Source organism: Indicator indicator, chromosome 28, assembly GCF_027791375.1.
Source record: "Indicator indicator isolate 239-I01 chromosome 28, UM_Iind_1.1, whole genome shotgun sequence".
In the NCBI taxonomy this organism is placed as follows: domain Eukaryota; kingdom Metazoa; phylum Chordata; class Aves; order Piciformes; family Indicatoridae; genus Indicator; species Indicator indicator.
The window spans coordinates 231,931-259,212 of NC_072037.1; the positions used below are offsets into that span (position 1 = coordinate 231,931).

At 60.1% G+C, this 27,282-nt stretch overlaps 2 protein-coding genes across 2 annotated transcripts in view; one reads left to right on the forward strand and one right to left on the reverse strand.

The window, feature by feature from the left end:
* Window positions 1–18,622, reverse strand: part of ABCA2 (ATP binding cassette subfamily A member 2) — a 31,737-nt gene extending 13,115 nt beyond the window's left edge. Inside the window, exons 1-19 of the mRNA XM_054393205.1 lie at window positions 18,557–18,622; window positions 10,362–10,455; window positions 7,993–8,104; window positions 7,022–7,188; window positions 6,696–6,823; window positions 6,433–6,537; window positions 5,808–5,993; window positions 5,480–5,698; window positions 4,604–4,935; window positions 4,147–4,306; window positions 3,731–3,859; window positions 3,325–3,492; window positions 2,948–3,044; window positions 2,377–2,550; window positions 2,188–2,290; window positions 1,556–1,670; window positions 1,030–1,220; window positions 682–832; window positions 222–426 (exon numbers count right to left, since the gene is read on the reverse strand). Of these exons, the coding sequence (XP_054249180.1) occupies window positions 222–426; window positions 682–832; window positions 1,030–1,220; window positions 1,556–1,670; window positions 2,188–2,290; window positions 2,377–2,550; window positions 2,948–3,044; window positions 3,325–3,492; window positions 3,731–3,859; window positions 4,147–4,306; window positions 4,604–4,935; window positions 5,480–5,698; window positions 5,808–5,993; window positions 6,433–6,537; window positions 6,696–6,823; window positions 7,022–7,188; window positions 7,993–8,104; window positions 10,362–10,455; window positions 18,557–18,622 (2,902 nt within the window). The remainder of the gene's footprint in view (window positions 1–221; window positions 427–681; window positions 833–1,029; window positions 1,221–1,555; window positions 1,671–2,187; window positions 2,291–2,376; window positions 2,551–2,947; window positions 3,045–3,324; window positions 3,493–3,730; window positions 3,860–4,146; window positions 4,307–4,603; window positions 4,936–5,479; window positions 5,699–5,807; window positions 5,994–6,432; window positions 6,538–6,695; window positions 6,824–7,021; window positions 7,189–7,992; window positions 8,105–10,361; window positions 10,456–18,556) is intronic.
* Window positions 18,623–24,067: 5,445 nt separating this feature from the next.
* FUT7 (fucosyltransferase 7) lies at window positions 24,068–26,650 on the forward strand. Its single transcript, XM_054393206.1, is given in 5 exon segments — window positions 24,068–24,106; window positions 24,376–24,424; window positions 24,427–24,518; window positions 24,521–24,574; window positions 25,580–26,650. Coding segments are annotated over 5 exon segments (1,305 nt in total).
* Window positions 26,651–27,282: the final 632 nt, after the last annotated feature.

A 27,282-nucleotide genomic window follows, 5' to 3' on the forward strand; every position in this document is an offset into this window, starting at 1 on the left:
GCCAGAGACACCTCCATCTGCCCAGTGAACCGAGATACACAACTGAAGACCTCCAAGGCACATGCTGCTGTCCCCAGTGGGTTAGAGTATGTGGGCAGGTGTCCCACACACTGTGCCAAATGCTATTGAGTCAAGGCTGAGCACCAGCAGGAACCAGCAGGTCCTCAGGGAGAAGGCTCAGAAGCTCAGAAGTACCCTCATGCCCCACTGCTCACACACACCTGGGTGCACAGCCTCAATGTACCATGTGAGCACACCATACACCACGGCATCCATCATCAGCATCATCATGGACAGCAGGAGGTTGAAATCATCTCCTTCTACAGGTGACTGGCTGAAGGTGTGCCACTGGATTCCCACACCAGCCACCTCGTACAGCGCAAAGTACTTGGAGCCCAGCCCAAAAGCCGTGGTAGACATGAGAGACTGTGGAGAAGGGCAGGGGACATCAACGGCAATCAGAGGCCAACTCTGGAGGAACAGGTTGGGACAAATTCCTACCCAGTGCTGCCCCACCCAGCCCTCCCTGTCCTGAGAGGCATCATATCCTCTGGAGATGCCTCCAAAGCCCCATGGGGAGTTGGATATCACAGGCAGAGGTTTGCCCAGGGCTTGCTGACAGCTTGGAGGCACAGGACAGGCCTGGGACCAGACACTGCTGTGGGAGCTGCAGTAACTCACCGCAATGCACTTCTCAAAGGCTGTGATCTTGTCGTGGGCCACCTCCTCCCGGATGGCCACATACATGTAGGGAACATAGCTGAGGAAATAGATGATGCCTCCACAAGCAGAGGCCAGCTTGGCCTTGGAGTAGAGCACTGACACCAGGAAGCTGCAGGGAGCATAGTGTCACCTCAGATCCTGCCCCATACCGTCCAGCTCTGGTGGTGTTGAGTGATGAAGTGGTGGCCCCTCAAAGGAGCTGGCTGGGGGACCTGAGCCCCCCACACCGGCCCTTGCCCACGCAGCTCCTCCCAGCACCCTCACCCCAGGGCCCAGGGATGCGAGGGCACAGCACAGGCAGCTCACCAGAACATGATGGTGGCCACGGCGTAGATGGCGAGGAAGAGCCAGATGATGAGGACATCACTGTGCATCAGCACCTTGCCGTACTTGAGGATGGCGGTGAGTGCCGTGACTGAGATGGAGAGCTGCACGAAGCCAGTGATGAACCAGGCCACCCAGTGCACAGCGTTGTTCAGGCCCATCATCTTCATCACCTGTGAGCCCAGCTGCTCAGCGGGGCCAGCCCCGGCCCTGCTGCCACATTCACTGCAGCTGGCAGAGCACTGGGTGGCACCAAGGGCTGCCTGGGGGCTGCTGGCAGCAGACAGGCCATGGCACCCTCTGCCAGGGTGTCAACAGGATCGGCACCCTCTGCTGCTGGGCAGGGCTTGTGCCAGAGATGCTCAGAAGGAGCAGCTCAGCCCGGGGATGGAAGACCCGCCTCAGCTCATGCACCCCACAGAGACGGGGAAAGGGCGCATGGGCACAGAGCAGGACTCAGAGCTCAGAATGCCAGCTCCTCCCTAGGGCTCTCTCCCACCACCCTCACCTCCTTCAGGCGATGCTCCTTCTCTGTCACAATGTGCTGGATCATCATGGCCACCGAGTAGACCCAGGAGATCACCATGCACAGTGGCATCATGTGCTCAATGACAAAGAGGAAGCTGGCAGGGCAAAAGGAGAGAGGAGAGCTGGATAGTGACACTACCACAGAGACCTGGGGAGACCCTGGGCACACAGCAACGAAGGGGCTCTCCCACCACCCAGGAAAAAACAGCTCTCTGGTCCAGCAGCTCCTGAATGCCCTGAGATGGCTTCTCCAGTGAGCCCATAGGTGCACTGGCTGCCAGGTCCTGCCAGGCAGGCAGCAGATACGGACTCGTGTGGAGGACCTTCTGCCCTGGAGGCGCTGGGGGACTTCTTTGGTTGCTTCCACTAGATCACTGTGTTCAACAATCACCCACAGACCTATGTGTCATCCATGTACTCCCCAAACACAGACATGAGTTCCTCACTTCAGCTGCAGGCTGGGCACAACAACCTTCCCTGGCCTGCTTCTGTTCCAAAGAACCAAGCTGAACTGGTTGATCATTCCTCCCAATGTCACCAACCTCCCCTAGGCCCCCAGACTTGTGCCTGAAGAGGGATGGTGCTGCCCCTGTCCACACAGGTGCCACTCACTCATCCCGAGTGTAGCAAGGGTAAGGGAACATCTGCACGTAGTTGCCAGGCTCCACCACGTCATGGCCAACAAAGGTGTTGATGAGAGCACGCTCCATCATGTCTAGGGAGAAGGAGAGGCCAGGCTGAGCACACAGGGTGGGCAGAGGCTGGGGGCACAGGCAGCTGTGGCAGGAAGCTGGCATTCACCCTGGATCCAGACAAAGCCATAGAGGAAGTAGAAGCGGCCGCCGGTGTTGGGGCCAGGCCGCCAGTAGGCCCTGCGGATCTCATTGGTCTTCTCCGTGAAGCTGGAGTTCTGCCGGATCTTGTACATGACGTGAGGGGGCAGGGAGCCGTCCCTGTTGGTCTGGAATATGACACCTGCAGCAGTGCAAGAGGCAGGGAGCTCACTGACACCATAGGAAATGGCCACAGCAGTGGGTCCACAGCGACAGGCAGGGACATGGAGGGGTTCAGCAGGTCCCAGGCAAAGGTACAGAGGCAGCTACTATGGATGAGGAGGGTGGACATCGAACACGAGGGCACACAGACCACAGGCAGAGGTAGTGGGAGAGCCAGGACAGCAGCAGGGCACTGTGCCTAGCAGAGCTCAGCCAGTGGCAGAGGATTGGTACCACAGGATGTTTGGTTTGCTCATCCACCCAACTCCTGAAACCAAGGCAACCACATCCCAGAACCAGCAGCCTCAGCCTGCGAAACAGCTGGAGAAGGCCACTGCTTAGGGACCCCTGCAAAGGGGAGGTTCCCAGGGACATACTGGCAAAGACTGTGACGTTGTCCTGGTAGGCCTGGTTCAGCGTGTAGTTGACGATGCTCTCCTCATCCGGGAAGCCTTTGAAGATGTCCACACTGACCTAGTGGGAGGGGAAAGCCAGTGAGACCCCACTGGCCCTGATAGGTCTGGCAAGCAGACCATGCACACAGTGCAGCATGTGCCACACACAGCCACCTCATGAACTCCTGAGCCCAACAGTGGATGAGCTCCTCCGCTCCTGACATTGACCCCAAAACTCACAAGTCTCCTCTACTACTCTCATCCCATGGCCTCAAGGAGGTCTGAAGAGACCTGACTCCTCCCTTCAGCCCCACAAAGTCTGGCTGTGGGCAGTGGGTTGTCAGCAGGCACAGCCTCACCTTCGCCATGAAGTGGACCCAACCACAGGCAGCGTTGTCGATGGTGTCCAGCTGCTGGAGCAGGACACTGGCGTTGGGCAGGGAGAAGCTGCCGTTGAGAAAGTTGTGCAGAACATCACCATCAGAGACATTCAGGATCTCTGGGTGCCTGTGGAGGTCAGCAGTGAACTGGGACAGAGACGGAGACATAGGAGGGAGAAGTTGGGGTACTCCTGTCTCACAGGAGCCTCTTCTCCCTGGAGACATACAGCATGGGAATCAGGGGCACAGCGTCCACCCTGTGCAGGGAACCAGCCTCATCCTCACTAGAGCAGGGTGGGCACCAAGAAGCACCTGAAAGCTTCATGTAAAGCAGTTAAGAGGAGTCTGGTGGGCAGGACAGCCCCTTCCCTCCACATCATCCTACCTGCTGGAGCCAGCGAATGCGCCTCTGCAGCCTGCCCTCCTCTAGGTAGGCACGGATCTCAGGGGAGATGTTCAGCCACGCCTTGGCATAATGGGTGACATTGCCCACAAAGGCAAAGGTCTCGTTGGCCTAGGGGGAAGGAAGGTCACACAGCAAGAAGAGGCTAGGGTCACTGTGCCCTCTGTGATGGCTAATATGGCATGGATGGGTTGGCATGGGAGCATCTGCCCACCTCCCAGCACAGGCATGGCCACCCCAGCAGGAGCCAGGGCTTGTCTCTGGCAGCACTGGCTGACAGCTGGCATCTTCCTCCCTGCACTGCCCTAGCCCTGCTGAGCCTGTCTGGGCAAGGAGGTCCTCATGGTGTGGGGCTGTTAGGAAAGGAAGGACTGGGGTCGCAGCCTCTGCACCCTCACCTTCAGGATGACCTTGTCCACTTCAGTGCCCACAGGTGCATACAGGATTTTGGGGTTGCTGGTCATCAGGTGCACAAGCAGGCCTAGATTCCGCTGCTCCTTGCTGGTGAAACCCAGCGAGCTCATGTTGCCCTGCTTCAGTGCCTCGGGCTCGATTGTCCTGCACAGAGGGGCTCAGGTTGCTGACTCGGCTCCAGCCCCAGCACCCCTCACTGACAGCAGCCCCCAGCCTTGTCCAGGAGGGGATTTCACACCCAATTCCATGCCACTCCCTTGTGTCCAGCACAAGAAGCTTCCCCTGGCTGTGGCACAAGGACGCAGTGCGGCACCCATCGCCCACACATTCATCAAGGGGTGCAGGGGGCCCTTGCCTGCTGGCAGAGCAGAGGTGGCTCCCCAACCCCTCTATCCTGGCCAGAGCACCTGGAACCAGCCCCTCCAGCCCCAAGGCTCCTACCGGTTGTTGCCGCAGAGGATGGGCTGCAGCCCGGCCCAGAGCTGCACAAATGCAGAGAACTGTCCCTGGGGGTTGTCGCCCCCAGCCGGCTCCCCGCCGGCGCCCTCCTCCTCTGCTGTGGCATTGCCAGCTGTGGTGTTGGCGCCAACCCAGCTGGTGCTGTTGGCAGTGGGGGGTGGGGCCTTGTTGTTGCAGGCTCCCCTGGGCAGCAGCTTGGCCAGTGCTGAGAGGATGTCCACATCACGGAGAACCTTCTCCATCTCCACCAGGTCCTCCAGGAAGGTGCGGAGGCGGTGCTGGGCTGCTGTCCTGTTCACCTCATCCAGCTTCAGCTGCGAGGATGAGAGGGCAAGGCCTTACTTGGGGCTGGGCTGAGAGGGCCCTGCTTTCCAGCAGGACACCACAGGGGACCCCCAGCAATGGCACATCTGCCTTCTCAGATAAAAGGCTGGAGATGGGGCTCCATCCCCATCTGGTGATAGTTGGGGTGCACGAGATGTCCCTCAAGCAGGAGGGGACTGCAAGGGACATGTCAGACTTGGGTAGCACAAGGAGGGGGACCTCAGAGCAAGCCTTGAGGAGCTCTGCCACAAGAAACATTGCCAGTCTCAGGGAGAGAAGCCTGTGGGGACACACTTGGCAGGTGCTGGGGACACCCAACCCAATCCAATGAGCAGCATCTGAGCAGGCGCCAGGAGAGGGAATCATCTGGGAATGTCATTATGAGACTGAGTGGGAGCACTTATGTGGGATAAAGAGGTGATCAGGAAGGGACCCCCTGCCCCCACACATCCCTTGGCAAGTAGGGAAACCCTGCCCAGGACTTGGCCCTGTTCCCCAGCTGGTGGGGAGTACGTCCCACAGCCCTGCCCTCACCTTGCTGATAATCTTGGGGGTATCCAGCTGGTCCTGCAGCTCGGCGGCAAGCTGGGTGAAGTGGCGGTGGCGAGCAGCATGGCTGCTGTTGCAGGCCAGTGCCCGGTACAGCTGCAGCAGCGGCTGCTGCCCTGGGGCCACACGCAGCAGGCGATGCAGCCCCCCAGGGCCCGGCTCGCACGTCAGCCGCTCCAGCACCGGCCCCGTGAAGAGGACACCCTGTGGGGCAGGGAGCCACAGGGCACAGCCCCAGTCTCAGGGCACTGCAGCAGTGCCCACACCGCTGAACAACCACCCACGGCCCTGATTCACCTCCTGCGGTGCTCACCTCCATCTCAGTGACAAAGGCCTGGGGGCTGTCAGGGGTGGTGAGCGCTGGGCCAGCACTGGAGAGGCCGAGGGCATGGGATAGCAGGCGGAGCAGCGCTGGCTGTTGGGAGACTGCCGCAGGGTCCCGCAGAGCCTGGTGGACCAGCCCTTCTCGCAGGCTCCTCCAGCCACTGGGGAGGCTCTTCTGCAAGAGGACCAGCTGGGGTGGCTGGTGGTGCAGGGAGTCCCCGGGTTCCCCCTCCACGTGTCCGCAAGCACATGTGAACAGCCCCACAGCACCCACAGCCACAGTCTCCATGAAGACAGGAAGGAGACAGAGCATAAGTCCCCTGCATCCCAGCCACAGGAGGGAACAACCTCCACAGCCACTGTCCAGGTGGTGCCCATAACAGTGAGAAACTGAGGACCAGGCGCTGGTGTGCCTCAAAGCACTGGGGAAACTGGTGGCAGCAGCAGGACGGGACCCAGTCCTGCCAGCTGCTGCACTGGCCACCTGACAGCATCCTGATAAATCCCCTCTGCTGAGATGGATACCCCCAGATCACCCTGTGGTGGGACATGCAGGGGATGTGGAGGGTGAGCTCTGCCCCACCATGTCCTTCACACATGGCACTGCTCCTCACCTCCAGCTTTGTCATCTTCTCAGCAGGGCCAAACCCATCCCACAGGTCTTGCTCATGGGTCTCATCGGGTACCAAAGGGAAGGAACCAAAAAACAGACGATAGACCTGCAGTGGGGATGGGAGCAGGGAGTGAAGACCATGCCCAGCAGTGCCCCAGCATGGGGGGCAGGGCAGGGTAAGTCCTGGCTGGGTGCCCACTGACTCAGTCAGGACATGCCCATTCACCAGAGCAGAGCTGGACCCTTCTGCAGGTCACCACTCACCTCCCGCAGGTCAATGCTGGAGCCCAGGAGCAGCTCGGCTGTGTTGTTGGGGAGGGACAGGTTGTGCGTCAGGAAGCGGCGCAGCTCGTCCTGGTTCTTGGCCGCCCAAGCCAGCGTGAAGTCAGATCCTGGCACAGAGCAAGGCACAGGAGTCAGAGCAGCTCTGCAGTGTCAGGTACACGTCACCCAGCTGCCCCTGCCCAGCACACAGCTGTGTGGGACAGTGGCAGGGCACTACCGCACACAGCACCAGGTTGCTGGATGCCGCCTGGGCATTCCCAGCCCTGCCTGCGTGGGCAGCAGGTGGCAGGCAGGGCACAGCCTACCCGCAGGGCTGCTGAAGTGGGGCTCCATGGAGCTGGGCTCGCGGCTGCTGAGAGCCTCCAGGTGCCGGCGGAGAGATCCCAGCTCCTCCTCCAAGCCTGGGTGCTGTGGGTCGAAAAGGCTGCTCTGCTCCACAGCTTCACTCAGGTGCTCCAGGAGCTGCGTCACCCTGCGAGAGCACCGCACTGGCATCAGGCACAGAGCCATGGGGACACGTTGCCCCCAAGACACTGAGGTGCTGGAGCACATCCAAAGAGCACCAAAGCTGGTGATGGGTCTAGAGCACAAGTCTTAAGAGGAGCAGCTGAGGGAACTGGGTTTGTTCAGCCTGGACATAAGGAGGCTGAGGGGAGACCTTCTGGCTCTCTACAGCTCCCTGATAGGAGGCTGGTGCCAGATGGGGGTTGGTCTCTTCTCCCAAGGACAAGAGATAGGAGGAGAGGAAATGGCCTCAAGTTGTGGCAGGAAGGTTCGAGTTGGACATGGGAAACAATTTCTACCTCAGAAGGGTTGTCAAGCCCTGGAACAGGCTGCCCAGGGCTGTGGTGCAGTCTCCATCTCTGGAGAGATTTAAAAGAGATGTCGGTGTGGTGGTGAGGTACAGGGTTCAGTGCTGGGTTAACAGTGCTGCTGAACTTGATCCAACCAAACCAGTTCTGTGATTTCACAGAGCTCTGGGAAGGACAAGCCCCTCAGGCACACGGGGCAGCAGTGCACTGATGCCCCAGGAGCTGCCCTCACCAGTGCACAGAACCCACTGTGTCAGGGGCGGAGAGGAAAGCCTCAGGGTGTCCTCAGGGGCCACTTCTCTCCTCCCAGCACAGGCACCTGGGAGCCCACACAGCAATAAGCCAAGCTGGCCCCATGTGCTCTGCACCCAGGCACTTTGGGAGAGCTTGTGCCCTACCCCTGGCAGCAGAGTGCCAGCATGGGAAGGGGCAGGCTGAGTGCAGGGGGTGGAAACAGGACTCACGTGGAGTTGGAGTACTGCAGGAAGCCGAACTCGTCACGCTGGCCATCAGGGCACAGGGACTGCATGACTGGCAGGATCCCGGCTGAGGTGAGCGGTGCCGCCGTGTAGAAAGCTGGAGGCAGTGAGAGGACCAGGACAGGCCAGACGAGGTGTGGGCAGGGCAGGAGGGGAGGCAGGGGGCCAGGAGGCCACCAGAGAGACAGACACTCAGGTCAGAGAAGCGTGCGTCAGGCCTGGCCAGCCCCGCGGCAGGTTGGCGGCCAAGGTCTGCAGCTCTGTGACCAAGACTGGTGGCTCCTTGGAGCTGTGGGCAGCTCCTGCCACACTGGCTACTGCCCTCTTCCTCCTGCCTGCTGCCCACCCCAGTACAATGCGAACTTCTCCCACTTGTCCCCAGGATGGCCGCCAACCTACCCCGGCCTCTGGGCCCCTCTTGTTAGTAACCCTCAGAGGCACTGCCAGATCTCCAGAGGAAGAGGAGAAGGAGTAAGAATACAACAGGGAGAACAGAGTTGTTGCAGCTCTCTGAGCCCACAGCCTACCCCCTGCCAGGCTGCCCCCAGAAGCAGCTGCTGGAGGTGGTCAAAATGGAGAGGGGGTGCGGGGAAGATGGAAGAAGTGAAGAGCAGCAAGGAGACAGCAAACCTTACCCCCCTCCACCAGCACTAAGCCATCAGCCCTGCCAGGGCCATTCCACACATTGCCCCTAGACAGGGCCCTGTCTGACAGGGATCAAAAGTTGTCACTGGGCAGTGCCTGGGCTGGTGGTCCCATGGTTACTTGCAGGTCAGTGCCATTAGCACAGATGCAGTGCGCAGGGCTAGTGAAGATAGGCTTTTGGCAGGGACAAGGGACAGCCCAGGGCAGGTAGGGATGGGCACAGTCAGGGCAATAGCCTGCTGCAGGCACAGGACAGATGGTGGCAGTTACATCAAGCTTTGGTGACAAAGCCAGTGGCAACGTGCAGGCCTTCAGTCTCTTAGCAGTGCCACTTTCTGGCTCATTGCAAGGGGCCAGGACAGGGACCTGGTGGAGGTGCAAGGGTGGCAACCATCTCCAGCCCCCTGGAGACTAGTCATGGGTGTGACAAAGGCTAGGCAAGTGACCATAGGCCAGCATATGGATGCCAGCACCCAGCAGGGTCCGCCCCAGGAGAAGAAGGGGCAGGAGAAGCTTCTACCTGGCCTGGAAAGCCCTCTGCAACCCAGGGAGCCAAAACATCACTGCCAGCATCTCCAAGACATGGGGAACACAGCACTGTCAACCTGGTGGGGACATCCCTGCCAACTCAGTGGGGACACCAGCTAGGCAGCCCCCCAAGAGGCACAGGCAGGGGCCACCTAGCTCTGCCCAAGCTAATCTTCACCAGCTCTGGAGGAAAGCAGCAGGGTTAGAGAGGTGTGGATTAGGCCAGAGTGAGTCGATCCAAACCAGGCTCTTTCTCCCCCAGATCTGCAGCTGGCACAGGCAGGAGAAGAGGGGAGGCACCCACCCACCCCATCAACTTACAGACTGGCACATGCAGTGGAGGCATGGAGGGCAGGCAGGCAGGGGGATGGTGGGAAAGAAAAAGAAAACATGAGCATAAAGAAAGCAAAACCAAATCAAAAAACCACAGAGGACGGAGGGCACAGGAGCGCTGGGCAGCACCCCGGGCAGTGCCCACAGCAGGACCCATGGCACGCAGCTGGGCTCTCCCTCACTGGCAGATGCTGGAACACAGCCTGGCACCATCATTACATCAGGTCAACACCACTACCTCCCAGCTTCAACCCCAGCCCCACTGCATCACCAGTACCAAGGCACACACTGGAGTGGGCATCCCACAGGGTGTCTCAATGCCATGCTGAGCCCTGGTGAGCTGGCAGCTCCACTCCACCATCTCCTCTCATTGGCACAGCCTGTGGGGACTGGCACCCATGGCCACAGCCAGAGCTGCAGCTGAACATCTCCAGGAGCCTCGAGCTCCAAGCCCATCACTTTGCCACCTTGCCAGTGCCCCTGAGCCCCCATAGCCAGGCACAGGGCTCCAGGCAGTGCATCTCCCCCCAGCTTTGAGGAGCTAGGGAATCCTTGCCAGTGCTACCCAATTCCAGCTCCCACTTCCCCCCACAAAATGTCCTTGTCAATGGCAGCCACAGGCTGACTGGCACTGCCAACCCCAGGGGAGTTGGGGTCCAGTTCCAAGGCTGGGACTGGCTCTGGCTCTCCAAGCCCCACACCTGCCCTGCCAGCCCTCAGCTGCAGTCCCTGCCCAGCTGTTGCAGTCCCCCACCCCCAGGTGGTCCTCACAATGCTAAAGCAGCTCCCCAGAGCCCCAGGGTGGCCCCAAGTGTGGGTGCCCCACATGCCACCCTGCTAGCCCTCACCTTCCTTCACAGGGATCGTTGGCTTCTTCTGCCGCAGGCCCAGCAGGATGAAGAAGAGCACCAGGGGGATGAAGATCTCAAAGGCCAGCACCCACTAGGAATGACACAAAGCAGAGGGATCATGACACCTGGGGACAGGAACCAGCCAGCAAGGCAGAGCGTGGGCAGGATGGGGGTCCCTGGGGCACTGGTGGATTGTGGCACTGTGCCAGCATCTCACATGTGGCTGGTGGCAGAGTCACAGCTCAGAGTCACCCAAGGATCTCCTGCCTGCCTCTGCCTGCTCCATCCTGCCTGGGGCACCTCAGGGAAGGGTTCCACAGAGTGACTGGATCCCCACTGCAGCAACACAGACAGGATGCCACAGCACCAGCACCCTCAGCAGGAGCAGGTACCTGGCATGTTGCCAGCACAGGCAGCTACTCATGGTGTGCACTGGAAGGTAGTGCCCAGGCCACATCACAGTGGCACTGCCCATGCAGCAGAGTGGAGAACTACTGTAGGTGGGGAAACCAAGGCACAGGGTGAGGTGAGCCAACCCCAGTTCACTTCAGGCCAGACCAGACCCTACACTGGTTCTGAGACCCCAGGATCTGCTGCCACAAGCACCTCTTCCCTCTCCCCATGTGTGGCTGCAGCACTCCTGTGGGCACCACCCTTGGCATGACTGGGCACCTACGGGTGCCCTCCAGCACTGCCCTCACTCCCAGAGCTGCTGATTTTGGGTGAGACAGACCACAGAAAGAAGGGATGGAGGGGCTGGGGATGGCAGACAGCCCAGAAGCAGTGGCAGTGCCAGTGGATCCCCATCTCTCTGGTACCACCAGTCCCAGGCACAGTCCTTGCTGGACTGGGGAGGGTGGGGCAGCAAGGAACACTTGGAGCCACTCTGCCCGCCCCATGGAGCCTGCCCCCGCTGCCCACCCCGCTGCCTGTTTACCAGGCACACAATGGGGGCTCTGTGCCCAGGCGCCTGTGGTGCCATCCCCCACACCCAGGCCAGGCCGTACCAGGCTCCCCTGGGGACTGTCGGGGCCTCGGTGGCAACAGCAGGAACTGTCCCCTTGTGTTTTGGAAGTGGTCATTAACCTTCTGCTCATCTCCTTCCCGAGGCTTCCCCTGTCCCTGACCTCTCCTGCACTGCTGCACACCCATGCCAGGGCTGGCACCTGGGCTGACACAGCCATAAACAGACGTGGCAGCAGAGCAGGGCACATTGCACCTCCACAACTGCTCCTGCTCCTTGGCTCCTGGGTCTGGCCCCACAGGGGCTTCTCCAGCATGGCAGAGCAGGGGGCAGGGCTGCCAACACCCACAGTGGGGCAGAGGCACTGGCATACAGCAGTGGGGAAGGTGAGGGAATGCTGTCCCAAGTGAACCTCAGCCCCTCTGGGGTGGCACCCAACAGGGGCACCCAGCACTGACACAGCCTGGGAATGGAAGAGTTCCTGTTTGTGGGTGCAGGACATGGGGGGACATTTGGGGATTGTGTGAGGAAGGAAGGGTGGGGAAAGGCAGAATCCAGGTGGCTGGGAAGGAAACACTGGGAGAAGAAGAGAAAGGCCAGCGGCTGGCAGCAGCTGGCCATGCCCTGCACTGCCCAGTGTGCTCTGCCCTCTCCTCTCATCCATTCCCTCCCTCCCTCTTCGAGGACTCTCACACACATCCGGAGGGAGGTGCAGGTGCAGCACCCAGGGTGGGACACGGGTCCCAGGGGATCTTGTGTCCATGTGGCAGTGGCTGGAGGGAGCATGGGACAGCTCCTCAGCAGCAGCAGAGCTCTGCTGCCAGGAGCATCCATCCCATGCAGGCCTGGCAGAAAGAGGAAAGGGCCTGGAATTGCAACCAGGGGAGGGTTAGGTTGGAGATTAGACAACATTTCTTTGTTGCAAGAGTGGTCAGGGATTGGCACAGGCTGCCCAGGGAGGTGGTGGAGTCCTCATCCCTGGAGGTGTTCAAGGAACTTGTGGCCATGGCACTTGGGGACATGGATTAAGACCATGGGGGTCTTAGGCTGAAGGCTGGACTGGATGATCCTAGAGGTCTCCCATCCAAAACAGTTCTGATTCTGTGGGTTACATTCCCTGCACAACTGCTTCTCAGTGCTGGAAAGGTGTGCAGGATGAGGCCATACGTTTGCATGGTTTGCATCTGCCTGGCAGCACTGGTGGTGGGCGATGGGCATGCCTGCCAGAACCGTGGGCTGGGCACGGGCAGAGGGATCCTGCCCAACTCCTGCAGAGGCTGACAGCTGCTGCTGGCAGGGTGCTGGCACCAGGCTGGCATCTCCCTGGCAGAGGAACACTCAGCACACATGGCTCCCACACTGCCAGGCCAAAAGCATTGATAAGCCCCATGGGACACAGCCTGGCACACTGGGCCCAGCCTCCAGCCAGCACCAGGGGCAGCAGGAGCTGCCTTGAAGCCAAGGTTCACACAGTCACCAGTGTTGGGCCACTGGCTTGGGCAGGAGTCCTCTGCTGTGTTTTGAGGATGGCCCCATGGTCAAGCCAGGCAGAGACAGCTCACCATGTCCATCACCACGACCCAAAAGGCAGCTCCAGCCCTCTCCCAGAAGTGCCCCAAAGCCCACAGCCAGGACCTCTGCCCAGCATGGTGCAGCAGAGAGGCAGTCAGGGACCAGGACACCCCACACAAAGACCCCATTCTGACAGCACAGGTGATGCTCCTGCAGTCTACATCTGCCACACCAGCACTCCTCTCCCAGTGGCTGGCACCTGTGAGGGTGTTTCCTGGCCCAACACAGGTGAAGCAGCACCACAAACAGCCCAGGACAAGTCTGGCCTGCAAAGCCCCCATCCTGCACCCAGTGGCTGAGCTCCTCCCTGGGGAAGAAGGAAAACTCCCTGCCAGCCTCTCCTGCAGGTCTCAGTGCTGCCCACAGGGCTGGAAGCAGCAGGTGCCAGCCCAGGGGAGCCTCATGGGTCAGGTCCCGGCAAAGCACCACCCCAACTTTTCCAACAGCATTTTAAGGCTGGCACAAATCTATCATTTTTGATGGCTCCAGACTTGAATAATCATCAAACATTTCCTCATCTCCCCACAACCGGGAAGCACAGACAAGGTCCCCATGACCAGGCAGACCTACAAAGTCAACTGAGCCCTCATCCCAGGCCACAGACACCCACCTGGCTGGGCACCTGCCTACCTGCCTGTGCCCTCGCCCATGAGCACAGCCAAGGCCAGGACCAGAAGCTGTCAACTCCCTGCTCAGGTCTTGCTGCCATCAGTCCTGCTTCTGGTTGCAATTTTGCTTAGTGCAGGTTGTGCCTTTCACCTCTTGTCCCACTGCCACCTGCCCCCAGCAAGACACATCCCCAGCCGTCATACCCTGCCCTGTGGCCCTGGCATGGCAGCCTGGGGACATACCTCGATGAAGCTGCAGGAGGATGGAATTTGCCAAGACCTCTCTCAGACCTGGTACCATTATGGCAGAACCAGAAGATCAGGGAGAGCCAAGCACAGTTCCCCCTCATGCTAGCTCCATGGTTCTGTGTCTGCCAGGCCAAGAGGGACATGGCACCAGCAACAGCTGTGCCAGCAGCAGTGCCCCTGCACCAGCCCATGGTACTGGGACATGGCCACCCCCCCACAGGCACACAGTGCCTGGCCTTAGAGCAAATGGGCTCGGGCTGGTGGCATGGTGTGGAAACACTGAGAGGATGCTCTGACTGCCCTGCAGCCTCTCCCCACAGGCAAGGAGCAAGGCAGCACCCTGCAGGATCAGTGCCTCATGGTCACCTGCCCTCTGAGCCACCATGGCCACTGATCACTATGCAACAGGTAGCCCTCACGGCCACCCTGTAGCAGGAATTCACAGGGACACTGCCTGCTACTGCCACACCAGCACCAGGCTGCCAAGCCCATGTGTGCCCCACCTCCGCCACACCTGCTACAAACAGGGAGAGGGCAAAGAGCGCCCGGAGCCAGGGCAACACCAGCCCTGGCAATTCCTGCTGCAGGGGTTGGCATCAGCCCCCACCTGGCCCCAGCAGCAGGACCTGGCAGCACCAGTGCAGGAACAAGGTGCCCTGATCAACCCCAAAGTTCACCATTTCTCAGCGTGGAGGCATCATGATTCCACCCCCCCCCACCTCTCCCCATCAGGTGAAGAGCAAGGGGCAAACCTGCCAGGGCAGGACAGCTCCTTTGGCTGGTGGGAGCTTGTCAGCTCTTGGCTGAGGAGAAGGCACAAACCCTGCCCAGGACAAAGCAGCCCAGACGGGAGCCCCACAGATGCTGTGACACCAGAGCAGCACCTGGAACATCAGCTCCTGCTCATCATGGCTCCTCCAAAAGGACTCCAAACTGCCAGCACTCCCTCAGGGCCAAACTAACCCTCTCATAACAAGCACTTCAGCACTGGGAGCTCCAGCTGCAGTCACCTCCCCGTCCCAAAGTGTGGGCACAGAGGGTCACAGTGAAGGCAGCCAAGCACCCTGAGTCATGCCTGCAGTCCCTTTGGAGTGATCACCTATTACTTTTACATCCAACACAGATTTAAACCAGCCACTGGAAGCCATCAGGGAGCCCATCCCTCAGGATACACACAGCTGAGCTCATCCTGTGTCCCAGAAGGCACAATGACAATGGCACAGGGCTGCCATTGGCACCCCAGGGAACTGCCTGTCCTCAGGCACCCACAGCCTGGCTTCCCTCCACCAAGAGCTGCTGATGCTTCTGCTCAGACTCCCATTGTGCTGGGGCTCCTGCCTGAATTTCTGCCCTAGAATGAACAAAACCAGAACCAGACCTCAGAGCTGCCCCCAGAACAGCTAAGTCATGCCAGGCAAAGTCCAATACTCCCAAGGGCTGGGCACAAGGCCTTACAGAGGCAGCACAGGACGGTGCCCAGCCATTGCCCTTGCCCGGCTGCAGGCACTCACTGGTGATGAAGGAGATTGCAAAAGCTGGTGACACATGGTGCTGTGGGGCACAAGCACATCTCTTACACCTCTCTTCAAGGCCACCCAGTTGTGCAGCTTCCCTGTACCCACCACCGCTGCACCCTTAAGCAGACCAACAATGACCCCACCAAGTGCCCATGGACCAAGTCTGTCCTGCAAGCACTGCTTGTCCTTCCCTGCAGTGCTGCTCCCCCAACAGCCCTTGGTGCCAAGGATGACAGTGACCCTCCCAGGTCCACCAACACTCAGGGGCAGTGCTGCTCCACCAAGCCCAAGCACAGCATCCTCAGCCAAGCAGGAGGTGTCTGTTCCCCACAGACCACAGCTGCTGCATGTTGCTGGGAAGAGAGCACACATGGTAAGGAACTTACCCCAGGGCAGCACCCTGTGGCACAGGGCATGGGAAAGGCACACACCAGATTCCCTCACTGAGGCTGGGAGAAGCCAAGCAGTCACCAACTCCAACCCCCCCAGGGATGAACCCTCAGCAGGAAAGAGGTCTTGTGCTTTGTCCCCTCCCCTGTACCAATCCTCCCAGCCTCTGCCTGCCACAGCAGGACCAGCCTGGCAGGGCATGGATTTCGTTTTCCTTGGTGAAACACCCAGCACTGGTTGGGGCCAGGTCAGACCTGCGCTGAGGGACACTCACATGGGGAGTTGACAATACTGGGCTCAGGCACAGGGCCAAGCACTGCTCTGGCTGGCCAGGGCTGGCAGGTCTGCTCTCAGCTGCAGGCACAGGGCAGGGCTCCCCCAGGAGCAGGCAGGATGATATCCCTGCACTGATGGGGAGCACAAGGTGACCATGGGACTTGCACACAGCAGAAGCACGAAGATGTAGGTGACATGCACAGGGCATGTACATTCTCAGGGCATGACTACCCCACTGGCTGCACCAAGTCCACCCTTATGCACCTGCAGCACTGGGGACAGCTCTTGCCCTGGCACACATGAGTGGTCTTCAGGTCCAACAGGATGGCATTCAACAAGTCCAAGTGCCGGGTGCTGCACTTTGGCCACAGCAACCCCATGCAGAGCTACAGGCTGGGGTCAGAGTGGCTGGAGAGCAGCCAGGTGGAAAGGGACCTGGGGGTACTGGTCGACAGCCGCCTGAACATGAGCCAGCAGTGTGCCCAGGTGGCCAAGAGAGCCAATGGCATCCTGGCCTGCATCAGGCAGAGTGTGGCCAGCAGGAGCAGGGAGGTCATTGTACCCCTGTACACAGCACTGGTTAGGCCACACCTTGAATACTGTGCCCAGTTCTGGGCCCCTCAGTTTAGGAAAGATGTTGAATTGCTGGAGCATGTCCAGAGAAGGGCAACAAGGCTGGGGAGAGGCCTTGAGCACAAGTCCTATGAGGAAAGGCTGAGGGAGCTGGGACTGTTTAGCCTAGAGAAGAGGAGGCTCAGGGGTGACCTCATTGCTGTCTACAACTACCTGAAGGGAGGTTATAGCCAGGAGGGGTTTGGTCTCTTCTCCCAGGCAACCAGCACCAGAACAAGAGGACACAGTCTCAAGCTACGCCAGGGGAGGTTTAGGCTGGAGGTGAGGAGAAAGTTCTTCACAGAGAGAGTGGTTGGCCATTGGAATGGGCTGCCCAGGGAGGTGGTGGAGTCATCATCCCTGGAGGTGTTCAAGAGGGGATTGGACGTGGCACTTGGTGCCATGGTTTAGATAGTCATGAGGTTTAGGGTGACAGGTTGGACTCGATCTTTGAGGTCCCTTCCAACCTTCTTAATTCTGTGATTCTTCCTCTTGTTTCATTCACACCTAGCATTGCCGGGTGGGCAAGAGGGTGCTATCTCTCCTGCAGCAAGCCGGCACTCACACTGGGAGTAACCAAGCCTGGGCTCCTTGTCCTTCTACAGCTGCAGCTTCCTGCTTCGCACCCCTATGCTGCCCACAGGGCTGGGGAGGGTCCGAGAGAAACAGGTCCCCAGCAGACACGTACATGCCCAGTCACCCCACTAGCCACAGCAGCCAGGTTGGATCTGTTGCTAAGGGACGACAGGTGCCAGGGTGTAACTGTGCCAGCCAGATCACCCTCATGGTCAGGGGTCTGTGGTACACTGGCACCAGGCAGACCCTCACCATGGCCATGCAGTTCTGCAAGGAGCAGGGATGACTCAGCTGCAGAGCATTACTCCCCTCACCCATTTTGGGGGCACTGGGGATGCCAATGCAGCAGGCACCTGCTTGCAGCCTGGGTCCTGTCCCTGCCTCCCCATGCCCTCCCCTACCTGCCCTTCTCTCCCCCTCCAGTCACTGGGACAAAGTAGGACTGGATGCTGGCAGGCTGCTAGCGAGGGAAAGCAGGATGCAGCCTGCAGGATATTTGGGAGGGGGAAGAAGGAGAGCACTGCCAGCTTGGGAGCAGCAGTTCACTACCCTCCCCCACCCTCTATAAATAACCTGGCGCCTGGGGCCCAGCACACGCAGCCCCCGGCCCGGCCTGCCCTGCCGCCGGGGTCCCTTCCTGGGGGTCCTCCTCCTGCCCGCCCGGCAGGGCTCAGGAAGGAAGCCCTGCAGAGCAGCCGGGCAGGACCACCCGGATTCGCCACTCGACAGGGAAGCTGCCATCCGGCCTTCCCTGCCACCCCCGGGGCACAACAGCTCCCCGGATCCCCCTGTTCCTCAGCCTCACATCCAGAACGCGGGAGTAGCTCCTCTCTAGCCCACGGAAAAGAGACAGCTCTGACCCACATATTATTTAGAAACCTGTTTATAGCCTGCGGGGATCGAGGGCTGGGGGGAATGCTCCCCCGGACGGAGGGGCGGCCCTGGGAACAAGGAGGGCTGGCAGGTGCTTCGGGGATGCAGGACACGGAGCGGGCCGCGACCAGGGATGCTGCACAGAAGAGGGCTGGGTAGGAGATGGCAGCCAGCACCAGGCCCCTGGCTCCTCCAGCGGCCACCGGGCCCGGCGCTCCCCGGCCGCCCCGAGGGCGCACACACAGCCAGCACCCCACGGCTGCCGCTCCCCGCAGCCCTACGCGAGCCCGGCCCCACCGCCAGGCCCGCACCCGCATCGCCCAAGCCTGGCCGGCGGCAGGGAGGGTGGAGACCCAGGAGAGACCCCGGCCCGAGAGAGGCCGGCTCCGCACCCCTCCTGCTTCCTGGCCTGCGGCTCCCCAGGCCCCCCCGGGCCCGCACGCAGCCCTGCCCCGCTCGGGGCCTCGCGGCCTCCTCACCGGCGGCCGCGGCTGCCCAGACCCTCAGGGAAGCTCCGGCCCCGGGCACCCACCAGGCCGCTGCCCCCGCGCTCACCGGGCTGCGCCGCTTCAGCGTCACATTCTTCCAGAGCAGGAGATGGAGCTGGTGCAGGAACCCCATGGCCGGGTCCGGCCCCCGCGCAGGGCCTCCCTCCGCTCGCCTCCGCGGATCACCGGCCGCCCACCGCCATGCTCCGCTAGGCTGCCGCCGCCTTTGTCCGCAGCAAGCTGCGAGAGAAGGTAGGCGAGAAACAGCAGGACAGGCTCCGACCACGGGCCCGCCGCTTCGAACCCGGCCTTGCGCAGCACCACCCCCAGCCTGAGGCCACGGCCACCGCCCCTTAAAGGTACCGCCGGGCCGTGGCTGCTCCACACGCAGCGCCCAGCACAGCACGGTCAGGCTCGGCTCAGCTCAGCTCAGCTCAGCCCAGCCCGGCTCAGCTCAGCGCAGCGCAGCTAGTCCCGCAGCCCAAGGCGGGCCCGAGCTTGCTGCGCCCTGAGGACACCCTGTTTCCGCGATGTCCCCGAGGATCTGCAGACAGATCCTGCGCCTCCTGGGGCACAGCTGCAGCCCAGGAGTGCCGTGCCCGGGAGCAGGGCTCCTGCCCTAGGGAAAAGCCGACTCGGGGAGCTGCCCAAGAGTTGCCCCCGGCCCTGCTCCTGCTCCTGCCCCTTTCCAAGCCAGACCTAAAGCGGGCAGGCCTCACTGCACTGGACTCTCTCCCTGGCCCTCTAGGGACAGCCTCACTATGGGGCAGCTCATCACTGTGAAGGGCTGCAGGCCAGAGGGTCATTACTGTGCCCACATGCTGCTGCCTGCCCTGGTCAGCCCAGCTGCCCAGAGGTCCTGCCCGACCGACCCCACAAAGCAGTTGTGAAGCATGCAGGGATGGGTTTTTTTGGAGGGAAACAACTGTCCTGCAACAAGCTGTGTTATCCCATGCCCAACTGTGACTCCAAGGCTGGGAGGAATACACTATGCAGCAGTAAGCATTCATCCAGGCAAGCATTCTTTCCCTTTCCCTTCTACTTCATTTCAAGACCTATCCCTCCCTGCAGCTCTTCTCCCCATCTCCATGCTGTGAGCAGGGCCAAGTGCAGGTGGGAGCTGTGAATAACTCATTTGGCTGCACCATCCTCAAGGGGTGCTGCCAAGGGTGACTGTATTTCAGGCAGGCTCTGCCACAGCTGCCCAGGAACTAACAAAAGCTCCTCTTGTCTTGCCACAAAGAGCCATTCTTCAATAAACTTCTGGGCGAAACACTGCACCAAGGTGAGGGGGGAGAGGGGATGCCCAGGGGTACAGGGTGTTGAGAGGTATGGCACTGCCAGGCCCTGTGCCTGGGGGAGGGCAGCAGCTTTGGCAGTGCTGCCGGGTGTGTGGGCAGCATCGAGAGGAGCAGAGCAAGGTACGTGCCAGGGCTGGCTCAGCCCTTTTCCATCTGCATCCTGCTGGTAAGAGCAGTCTGAGGTCTGCTGGCATTTCCCCTTTTTGACATATTGGGGAGTCCTGGTGTCATAGAACCATACAATGGTTTGGGCTGGAAGGCACCTCCAAAGCTCATCCAGTCCAACCCCACTGCAGTCAGCAGAGACATCCTCCACTAGATCAGGTTGCCCAGAACCCTGTCCAGCCTCACCTTGAATATCTCCAGGGATGGGGCCCCAACCACCTCCCTGGGCAACCTGTTGCAGTGTTCCAGCACCCTCATGGTGCAGAACTTATTCCTCACATCCATCTAAATCTACTCTGCTCTCATTTCAAACCATTGCCCTGGTCCTATCCATGCAAGCCTTTGGGAGCAGTCCCTCTGCAGCCTTCTTGTAGCCCCTTCAGGTACTGGCAGGCTGCTCTAAGGTCTCCCTGGAGCCTTCTCTTCTCCAGCTCCCTCAACCTTTCCTCACAGCAGAGATGTTCCAGCCCCCTGATCATTTTCGTGACCTCCTCTGGACCCTCTCCATCAGGTCCATGTCTTTCCTGTGTGAAGGACTCCAGAGCTGGATGCAGCACTGCAGGTGAGGTCTCACCAGAGTGTCAAGGTAAGCAGGACCATGGGGGTTCAGCCAACACACTCTCCAGTCCAGCAGCGGCTTTTCTTGGTCCCTGGGAAGGAGGGTTGCAGGCAACCTTGACTCCTTCCAAGAGATTGTATCTGGGTTGTCTGCAGCCCAGAACAGAAACACCTCAAAAAAACCCTGCCCTGCAGCAGGTCCTCAGCTGGCAGGGGCACACTGGAGAGGGGTCACAACTGCAGCTGTGGTTTGCATGGGCTCAAAGCCCTCACCTCAGTCTCCTGTTGCACCTAGGTGGATCTTGGTGAACTTCACAGCTCTTCTGCTTGGCATGACCACAAAACCGTGTGAGGAGCCAGCAAGAGATGGACCATGAATGCCATGGGGCAGCACAGCTGAGGAGTTGGGGCCCTGAAGCCCCGGGGCCCCAGCAGCCCATCTCTGCTGTAGACATCGGGCCCTGAGCACTATCCCTCGCAGGGTGGCTGAGCTCCTGTATGTGGAGCTATCTCCAGATGGCAGCACCCTGCCCCACAAAGGTCCCTGCTCTGTCTGGTGTTACCCAACAGTCCCAGGCTCTGGCTGGTGCTGGTGGGCTTCTGCCCGACCCACTCTGGCTGAGCTGGCCCTGGATTCCAGCCTGGCCTGGAGCCTCCAGCACCTTGCTGCCATGTCCCTGGGTCATGGGGCTCAGGGTATCTGGACCAACCACCTCCAAGTACCCTGCAGGGACATCATCCATGCTGCCCAGGTGTCCTGGGGCAGCACCCAAGGATGATGGCTACAAGTACCTGGGAAAAGCTCCCTCCTGGTCTGCCACCGATCCTGCATACTGTGGCAGTTTAGGCTGGGTGCCCCCTGCCACTGCTGCATGAGATACACCTCTGGTGTCCCAGGTGCCCACCCAATAGGGGTGGACACAGGAAACGACGTATTTCTACCCATAAATCCTGTGCCCTATAAAGCCATCTGCAGAGTCATTCTCTTCCTCTTTCTTCCCTCTCTGCTCCCATGGGAGATGTCCTCTCTTATCGGGTAATGCCAGGGGAGAATGGAGGGGGGGGGTGGGCAGTCTCAGACCTGGCCAGCCTGAGACTTGCCTAGCAGTGGGAGGGGGAGGAAAGAGCCCTGAGGGTTTGGGTAGACCCTCAGGTGGGAGAAGGGAAGGATTGGGAAGCCTCTGGGTACTATGTAAGGGACTCTGTATGCTTTAGGATGTTCTTTGCCACTATGCTGTGTAGTTTTTCTGTATTTTCACCAATCGCTTTTCCATTTTAACTTTCCATCACTCTCCAATCCGTTTGTGTGAGTCTCATTCTTTTGTCCCTTTCAGGGCAAGAGATGTTCTGGCTGGCCTCAAACCAGCACACATACCCTGTGGAAACCTTGTGGCTGATGCTGTCCCTGGGCTGTCCTTCCGTAACCAGGCTGATGCTGTCCCTGCTGCTGCCATGGCTGTGGTCTCCAGGGCTGTGCAGAGGGAATAGGAACAGCAGTGGGTATGATGCTGGCAGCTCTGTCCTGCAGCTGGCAGGGCTGAGGCAGGCCAGGCTGGGAACAGTGCCCTGTGGGCTGTGCAGTGCCCCTTATCCGGGCTCTTAATCATGAAAGGGAAGAAATGCTGAAAGAGGGTGAGGAAAGGTAACAGGAAAGAAGGGACCAGGCTGAGGAGGAAAAACACCCAGCCCCAGAACTGCAGTTGGCCTCTGCCTCTGAGGGCTCCCTGAGCAGCACTGGAAGCACAGAGCCCCACTACACCCCAGGGTGGTGGCATGGTGCTGTGCCCAGCTGCTGCCCAGCAGCTCACCACCAGCACTTCAGCCATTCTTGCTCCCAGGATCCAGACACCTGGTAGAAGCTAGGGTGCACCAAGGGGTGCAGGCCCCAAGGTGGTGCTCGAGGACCCCCAGGGAGCAGTTTTGGATGCCATGCCCAGTAATGTGCGTGCCAGGGTATGCACCTGCCAGCTCTGGGCACAGTGATGTGCACCTTGGGACCCCACTCCCTACCTTTGCTAGAGTTTTCCCATCTCTTTTCCTGTGCCAGGGCTTTTGGGGAGATTTGGTGCCTGGACAGCAACACCAGCAAAGAGAACAAGCAAATGTGTGGCCAGACAGGGCAGGCAGGTCCAGAGCCCTAGCGTAGGATGCAGCTCTCTGTGTAGATGCCACTGAGCACACATGTGACCTCTTCCCCTTTTGGTAGAAAACAGCCTGGCAAGGACAGGTGCCCAGGGCTTGGCAGCAATGAGGAGCTGCTAGTGCCACTTCAGAAGTTTCAAGATGAGTCAGTTGAGGTCAAAGTCAGGCTGGCATCCTGTTTGCAACCAGGCTGTGGGTGGCAGACAGGAGGCACCTTGCCAAGCCTGAGGGCAGGGCCCTGCCTGCACCAGCATGGGCAGGGCACTCAAGCCCCCAGCACGTGACTGGCAAGGCAACAACTGACTCTTTTCCAGCACCCACCAGGAGGGAATCACCTATGGCCCTGCTGTTGGCACAAATGGTGCCAATGGGAGTACCAGGCTGAGGCTCTGGAGCTGATGCCACCCTCCATCTCCACCAGCTCTGCCGTGGGCATCAACAAACACCCTGGAATCGTCTTGTTCCAGTCTGAGCCCAGTGAGCATCCCTCTGCTCAGCTGCCCCTGGGTGACCTTGGAGGGAGCTGCCTATGCCAGGGATCTACAGCCAGCCCCAAGGATCCTGCCCTTGGTAACCAGGGCTAAAAGCACAGCATCAGTGATGACAACAACGAAGTGCTAATGCTCTCAACAAAAGTGTTTGTGGGATGTGCTTTGGCGCAAAGCTTCCAGCTGGCAGAGCTGCCCCATGGGCTCAGCACAGCCCCAGTGGGCATCTTTACCCCCTGCACTGCCATGGCTCTGGCAGGAGTGCTGCAGGCAGAGCAGCCTGCTGGGGCTCAGGACCCTGCCCCAGAGGGCTGGGTGCCCAAGGTCAGGGTGCAGTGGCAGGGCTGAGCTCGGGTATGGATCTCTACCCATTGTTTCCTCCTCTGTGATGCCTCAAACCTCATCCCTGCCCCCTGGTACCTCTCTGCCATGGGTGCAGGAACCCAGTGGGGGAAGGCAGCTGGTGAGAGTCCCCGCTGGCATGGGAGGAGACCCTTCCGCTCTGCAAGGAGAGCTGGAGAGCTGTGGTGCAGCATGGGGACACAGAGCCCATCCCATAAACCCCAAACCCAGGATGGGTACCTGGGAAAATCGCAGCCTGCCCAGGACACCCTGGCTCTGGCTGGTGCTGGGGTGGGGCAGATTCTTGGCACGAAGGAGCCACAATTTGGCCTTGGTGTCAAACCTGACACCCGAGGAACGCTGGAAACTTAAATTCCATGTAGAGCCATGAGCACCTTCTCCAAGGAGCCTGAGCCTGGCCAGAGGGTGGTGGTGGAAGCACAGGGGGATGGGGAAGGATGCCCAGGCAGAGCTGAGCAGCCCCTGCACCAGGAGCCTTTCCAGTGGATGCCAGGGCACAGCCATGAGGCAGCATCTGCCATGGAGTGTGCACTAAGCAAGTGTCCCACACTGGTATGGAGCATGCACCCAGCAGTTGGGCACACAGTCAACTGTGGGCCAGTCACAGCCATCAGCAGGTGCCCAGCCATGAGGCACACCCACATCTATGGGGTGCATGCTCAGCCAGGTGGCACCCACCTAGCTATGGAGCACCTTCTCAGGTATGGGCCATGCACAAGCGACAAGGTACCCACCCCAACACAGGGAACCCACCCTAGCCACTGGGTGCCCACTTGGGCAGAGGGTAGCCACCCAGCCATGGGGCATCCACCTGGCCATGGGCATGTGCCCACCCCTGGGCATGCACCCAGCCATGGTGCACCTCGCAGTCTCTGAGGCACAGAGGAAGTGCTGGGAGCAGGCTGTGCCAGCAGCCATGTGCAGCAGGAAGGACCCATGGTGGGGCCAGGACAAGGCAAAACCACAGAAAAGAGGAAGCCCTCAAGTGCCCCAGCCCAGTGCCAGCAGATGCCCAGGCAGACAGACACAGGCACCCCAGGCGCTGCTGCACCAGCCCTGCCCCGGTAAGTCTGAGCTCAGCACTGCTGCCCACCACAGGGACAGGGCCTGGGAAATGGGTCAGGTACTGGTACTGCCAGAGTGGGCTGGGCACTGCCAGAGCACCCTCAAAACGGAAGCAGCATCCCCATCGCCAGCATCCCCTCTGCCATGGGCAGAGGGACCCAAAGCACCAGCACAGGGTGCAGGGAGCCAGCAAAGCTTTCCCAACCCTCCTCCCTTCAGGTTCCAGGGGTGGCTGGAGCCTGAACCCAGCACAGGTGTTTCACAAGCTCCTGGGGCAAGGCAGAGAAGGGATTTTTATGCAGTAAAGCTGCAGCAGCAGCAGCGGGAAAGCAGGGAGCCACTTCAGAGCAGGCTCCAGAACACTGCAGCAGCTGGCACAGCCCTGCTGGGCAGGGGAACTTGATCAGTCAACACGGTTTAGAAGTTACCTTGAAATGAAAATCACCATTGGTGCCCGTGATAGGGCAAGCACCTTCTGGTTGGGCTTCCCATGTGCCTGTGGGCTGAGCCTCACCAGCTGCAGCTCCAGTGGCTTCCTGCCCACACTGCTGTCCCTGCCAGGCCCTGGCCACTGATGCTGCAAGCTCCCATGCTGCTGGGGAGAGCCCTGCAGTCATGGCAGGAGGGTGCTGGAGTGAAGGGCGCTGCCCAGGAAGGAGGCTCCACTCCAGCCCTAAGCAGCGTTTCAGGCTTCCCAATGAAGAGCAGTGCCAGGTGCTTGGGTCAGGAAGGGACACATGGCTGGAGCTCATCAGCTGTCTGGGTTCCTGCTCACCCTGGAGGTGGGGACACTAGAGACCAGAGGGAGGGTGACACAAAAAGTACTATGGGGTGACACCAGGTACGCAGGGGCCCCTGGGGTGAGGTCAGGGCCAGCAGAGGTGCCAGGAGCAATGCTGGGGCCCAGGGTCCATGCAGAAGCCCTTCCTCCACTCCCTCCAGTCCCAGCTACCCATGACCCCTTGCACCCCACAAGCTAACAGCCCCTGGGCCCCCTCCTCTCCCTAGGCCTCAGCTTTCACCCGAGGTGACAACCAGCTTGGCAACATGTCCTGGGCATCACCGCTGCGGGCCCGGCCTGGCATGAAGGCAGTGCTCACTGCTGGGGTTCTTGTAACCACCTTCTGGAACCTGAGGCACTTCCTCAACCCCTTGGAGGTCTCCAGAGAAGCCTCCAAGCACACTGAGCCGCTGCTGGTTCTGGTGTGGGAATGGCCTTCAAAGCAGGTCCCCAACATTAGTGGGGATGTTTGCCGTGAGCTGTATGGCATCACAGGCTGCTGGCTCACCATGGAGAGGCAGTTCCTGGGCCAGGCAGATGTGGTGGTGTTTCCCCACACCAGGCTCCAGCCTGGCAGGGACAAGCTGCCAAAGGAGAGGCCACCACAGCAGAACTGGGTGTGGGTCTCCCTGGAGTCACCCACCAACACTAAAGGTCTATCCAGATGGAAGCAGACCTTCAACTGGGTGATGACCTACAGACGGGACTCAGACATCTTCATGCCCTACGGCAAGCTTGTGCCCAACCAGTCAGCCACTGTGAACATCCCTGCCAAGACCAACTTGGTGTCCTGGGTTATCAGCAACTACCAAAGGACTCAGGAAAGAGCCAAAGTCTACAAAAACCTCTCCAGGCACCTCAATGTGAACATATATGGAAAAGCAAACAAAAAGCCACTTTGCAAAGATTGCCTTTTGGCAACAACGTCCAAGTCCAAGTTCTACCTGGCTTTTGAGAACTCCATCCACCAGGACTACATCACTGAGAAGCTCTGGAGGAACTCCCTGATGGCTGGCACGGTGCCCATAGTGCTGGGGCCTCCCCGGGCCAACTATGAGCAGTTTATTCCTGCAGACTCCTTCATTCACGTCAATGACTTTGCGTCCCTGGCAGAGCTGGCCAGCTTCCTGCAGACCATGAACGCCAGCCGCTACCGGCAGTTCTTCACCTGGCAGCGTGGGCACAGTGTGAAGCTGTACAGCGACTGGACCGAGCGCATCTGCACCATCTGCAGCGCCTACCCCAGCCTGCGCCGCGGCCACCTCTATCCTGACCTGGAGACGTGGTTCAGCTCCTAGCGCTGGCACCACCCTGCGCGCTGGCAGAAGGCACAGATGGAGGCAGCACCCTCCTGCAGACCAGGATGTAAGGCAGGGGGGATGAGGCAGCCTCAACCTCCCCTCCCAGCCCAGCTGTTGCCACACCAGGACCTTGAGCAATTTTGTGAGTTAATTTCTTGTCAAGCAGGACTGATTCCCTCCTCCCCCCAGCCAGACACCAACCATACCAGGGTGCTTCAGAAATAAATGAGTGCTGCAGAGGCTCTGCCTGTGGTGTGGGGGCTAATGGGGGGCTCAGGACTCCCTAACCTCCCACTGTGATCACTCTGTGCCCCAAAAGCACCTTCTGCTGGGTGACAAAACCCCAGGTCACCCCATGGTGACATTTCTGGCTGGGGTGGAGGAGCCAACCTCATTGCAGCCTCGGGGGATCCCAGCACCCTGTGGCAGGGATGGAGAGCACAGCCTCTGCTCTGCCACTTCCCTACGCAGCCCAGCAGCACATTTCCCTCACCCACCCACTCCTGAGCTCCACATGTTGCTGTGCCAGCGAGGCCACCAGCTGCCCTCCAGAGCAATCTCAGCCTGCTCATTGCCAGGCAGCTCAGAGGGAGGAGGGAGGCTGTGGTTTCATGCTGCCCTACTGTGGC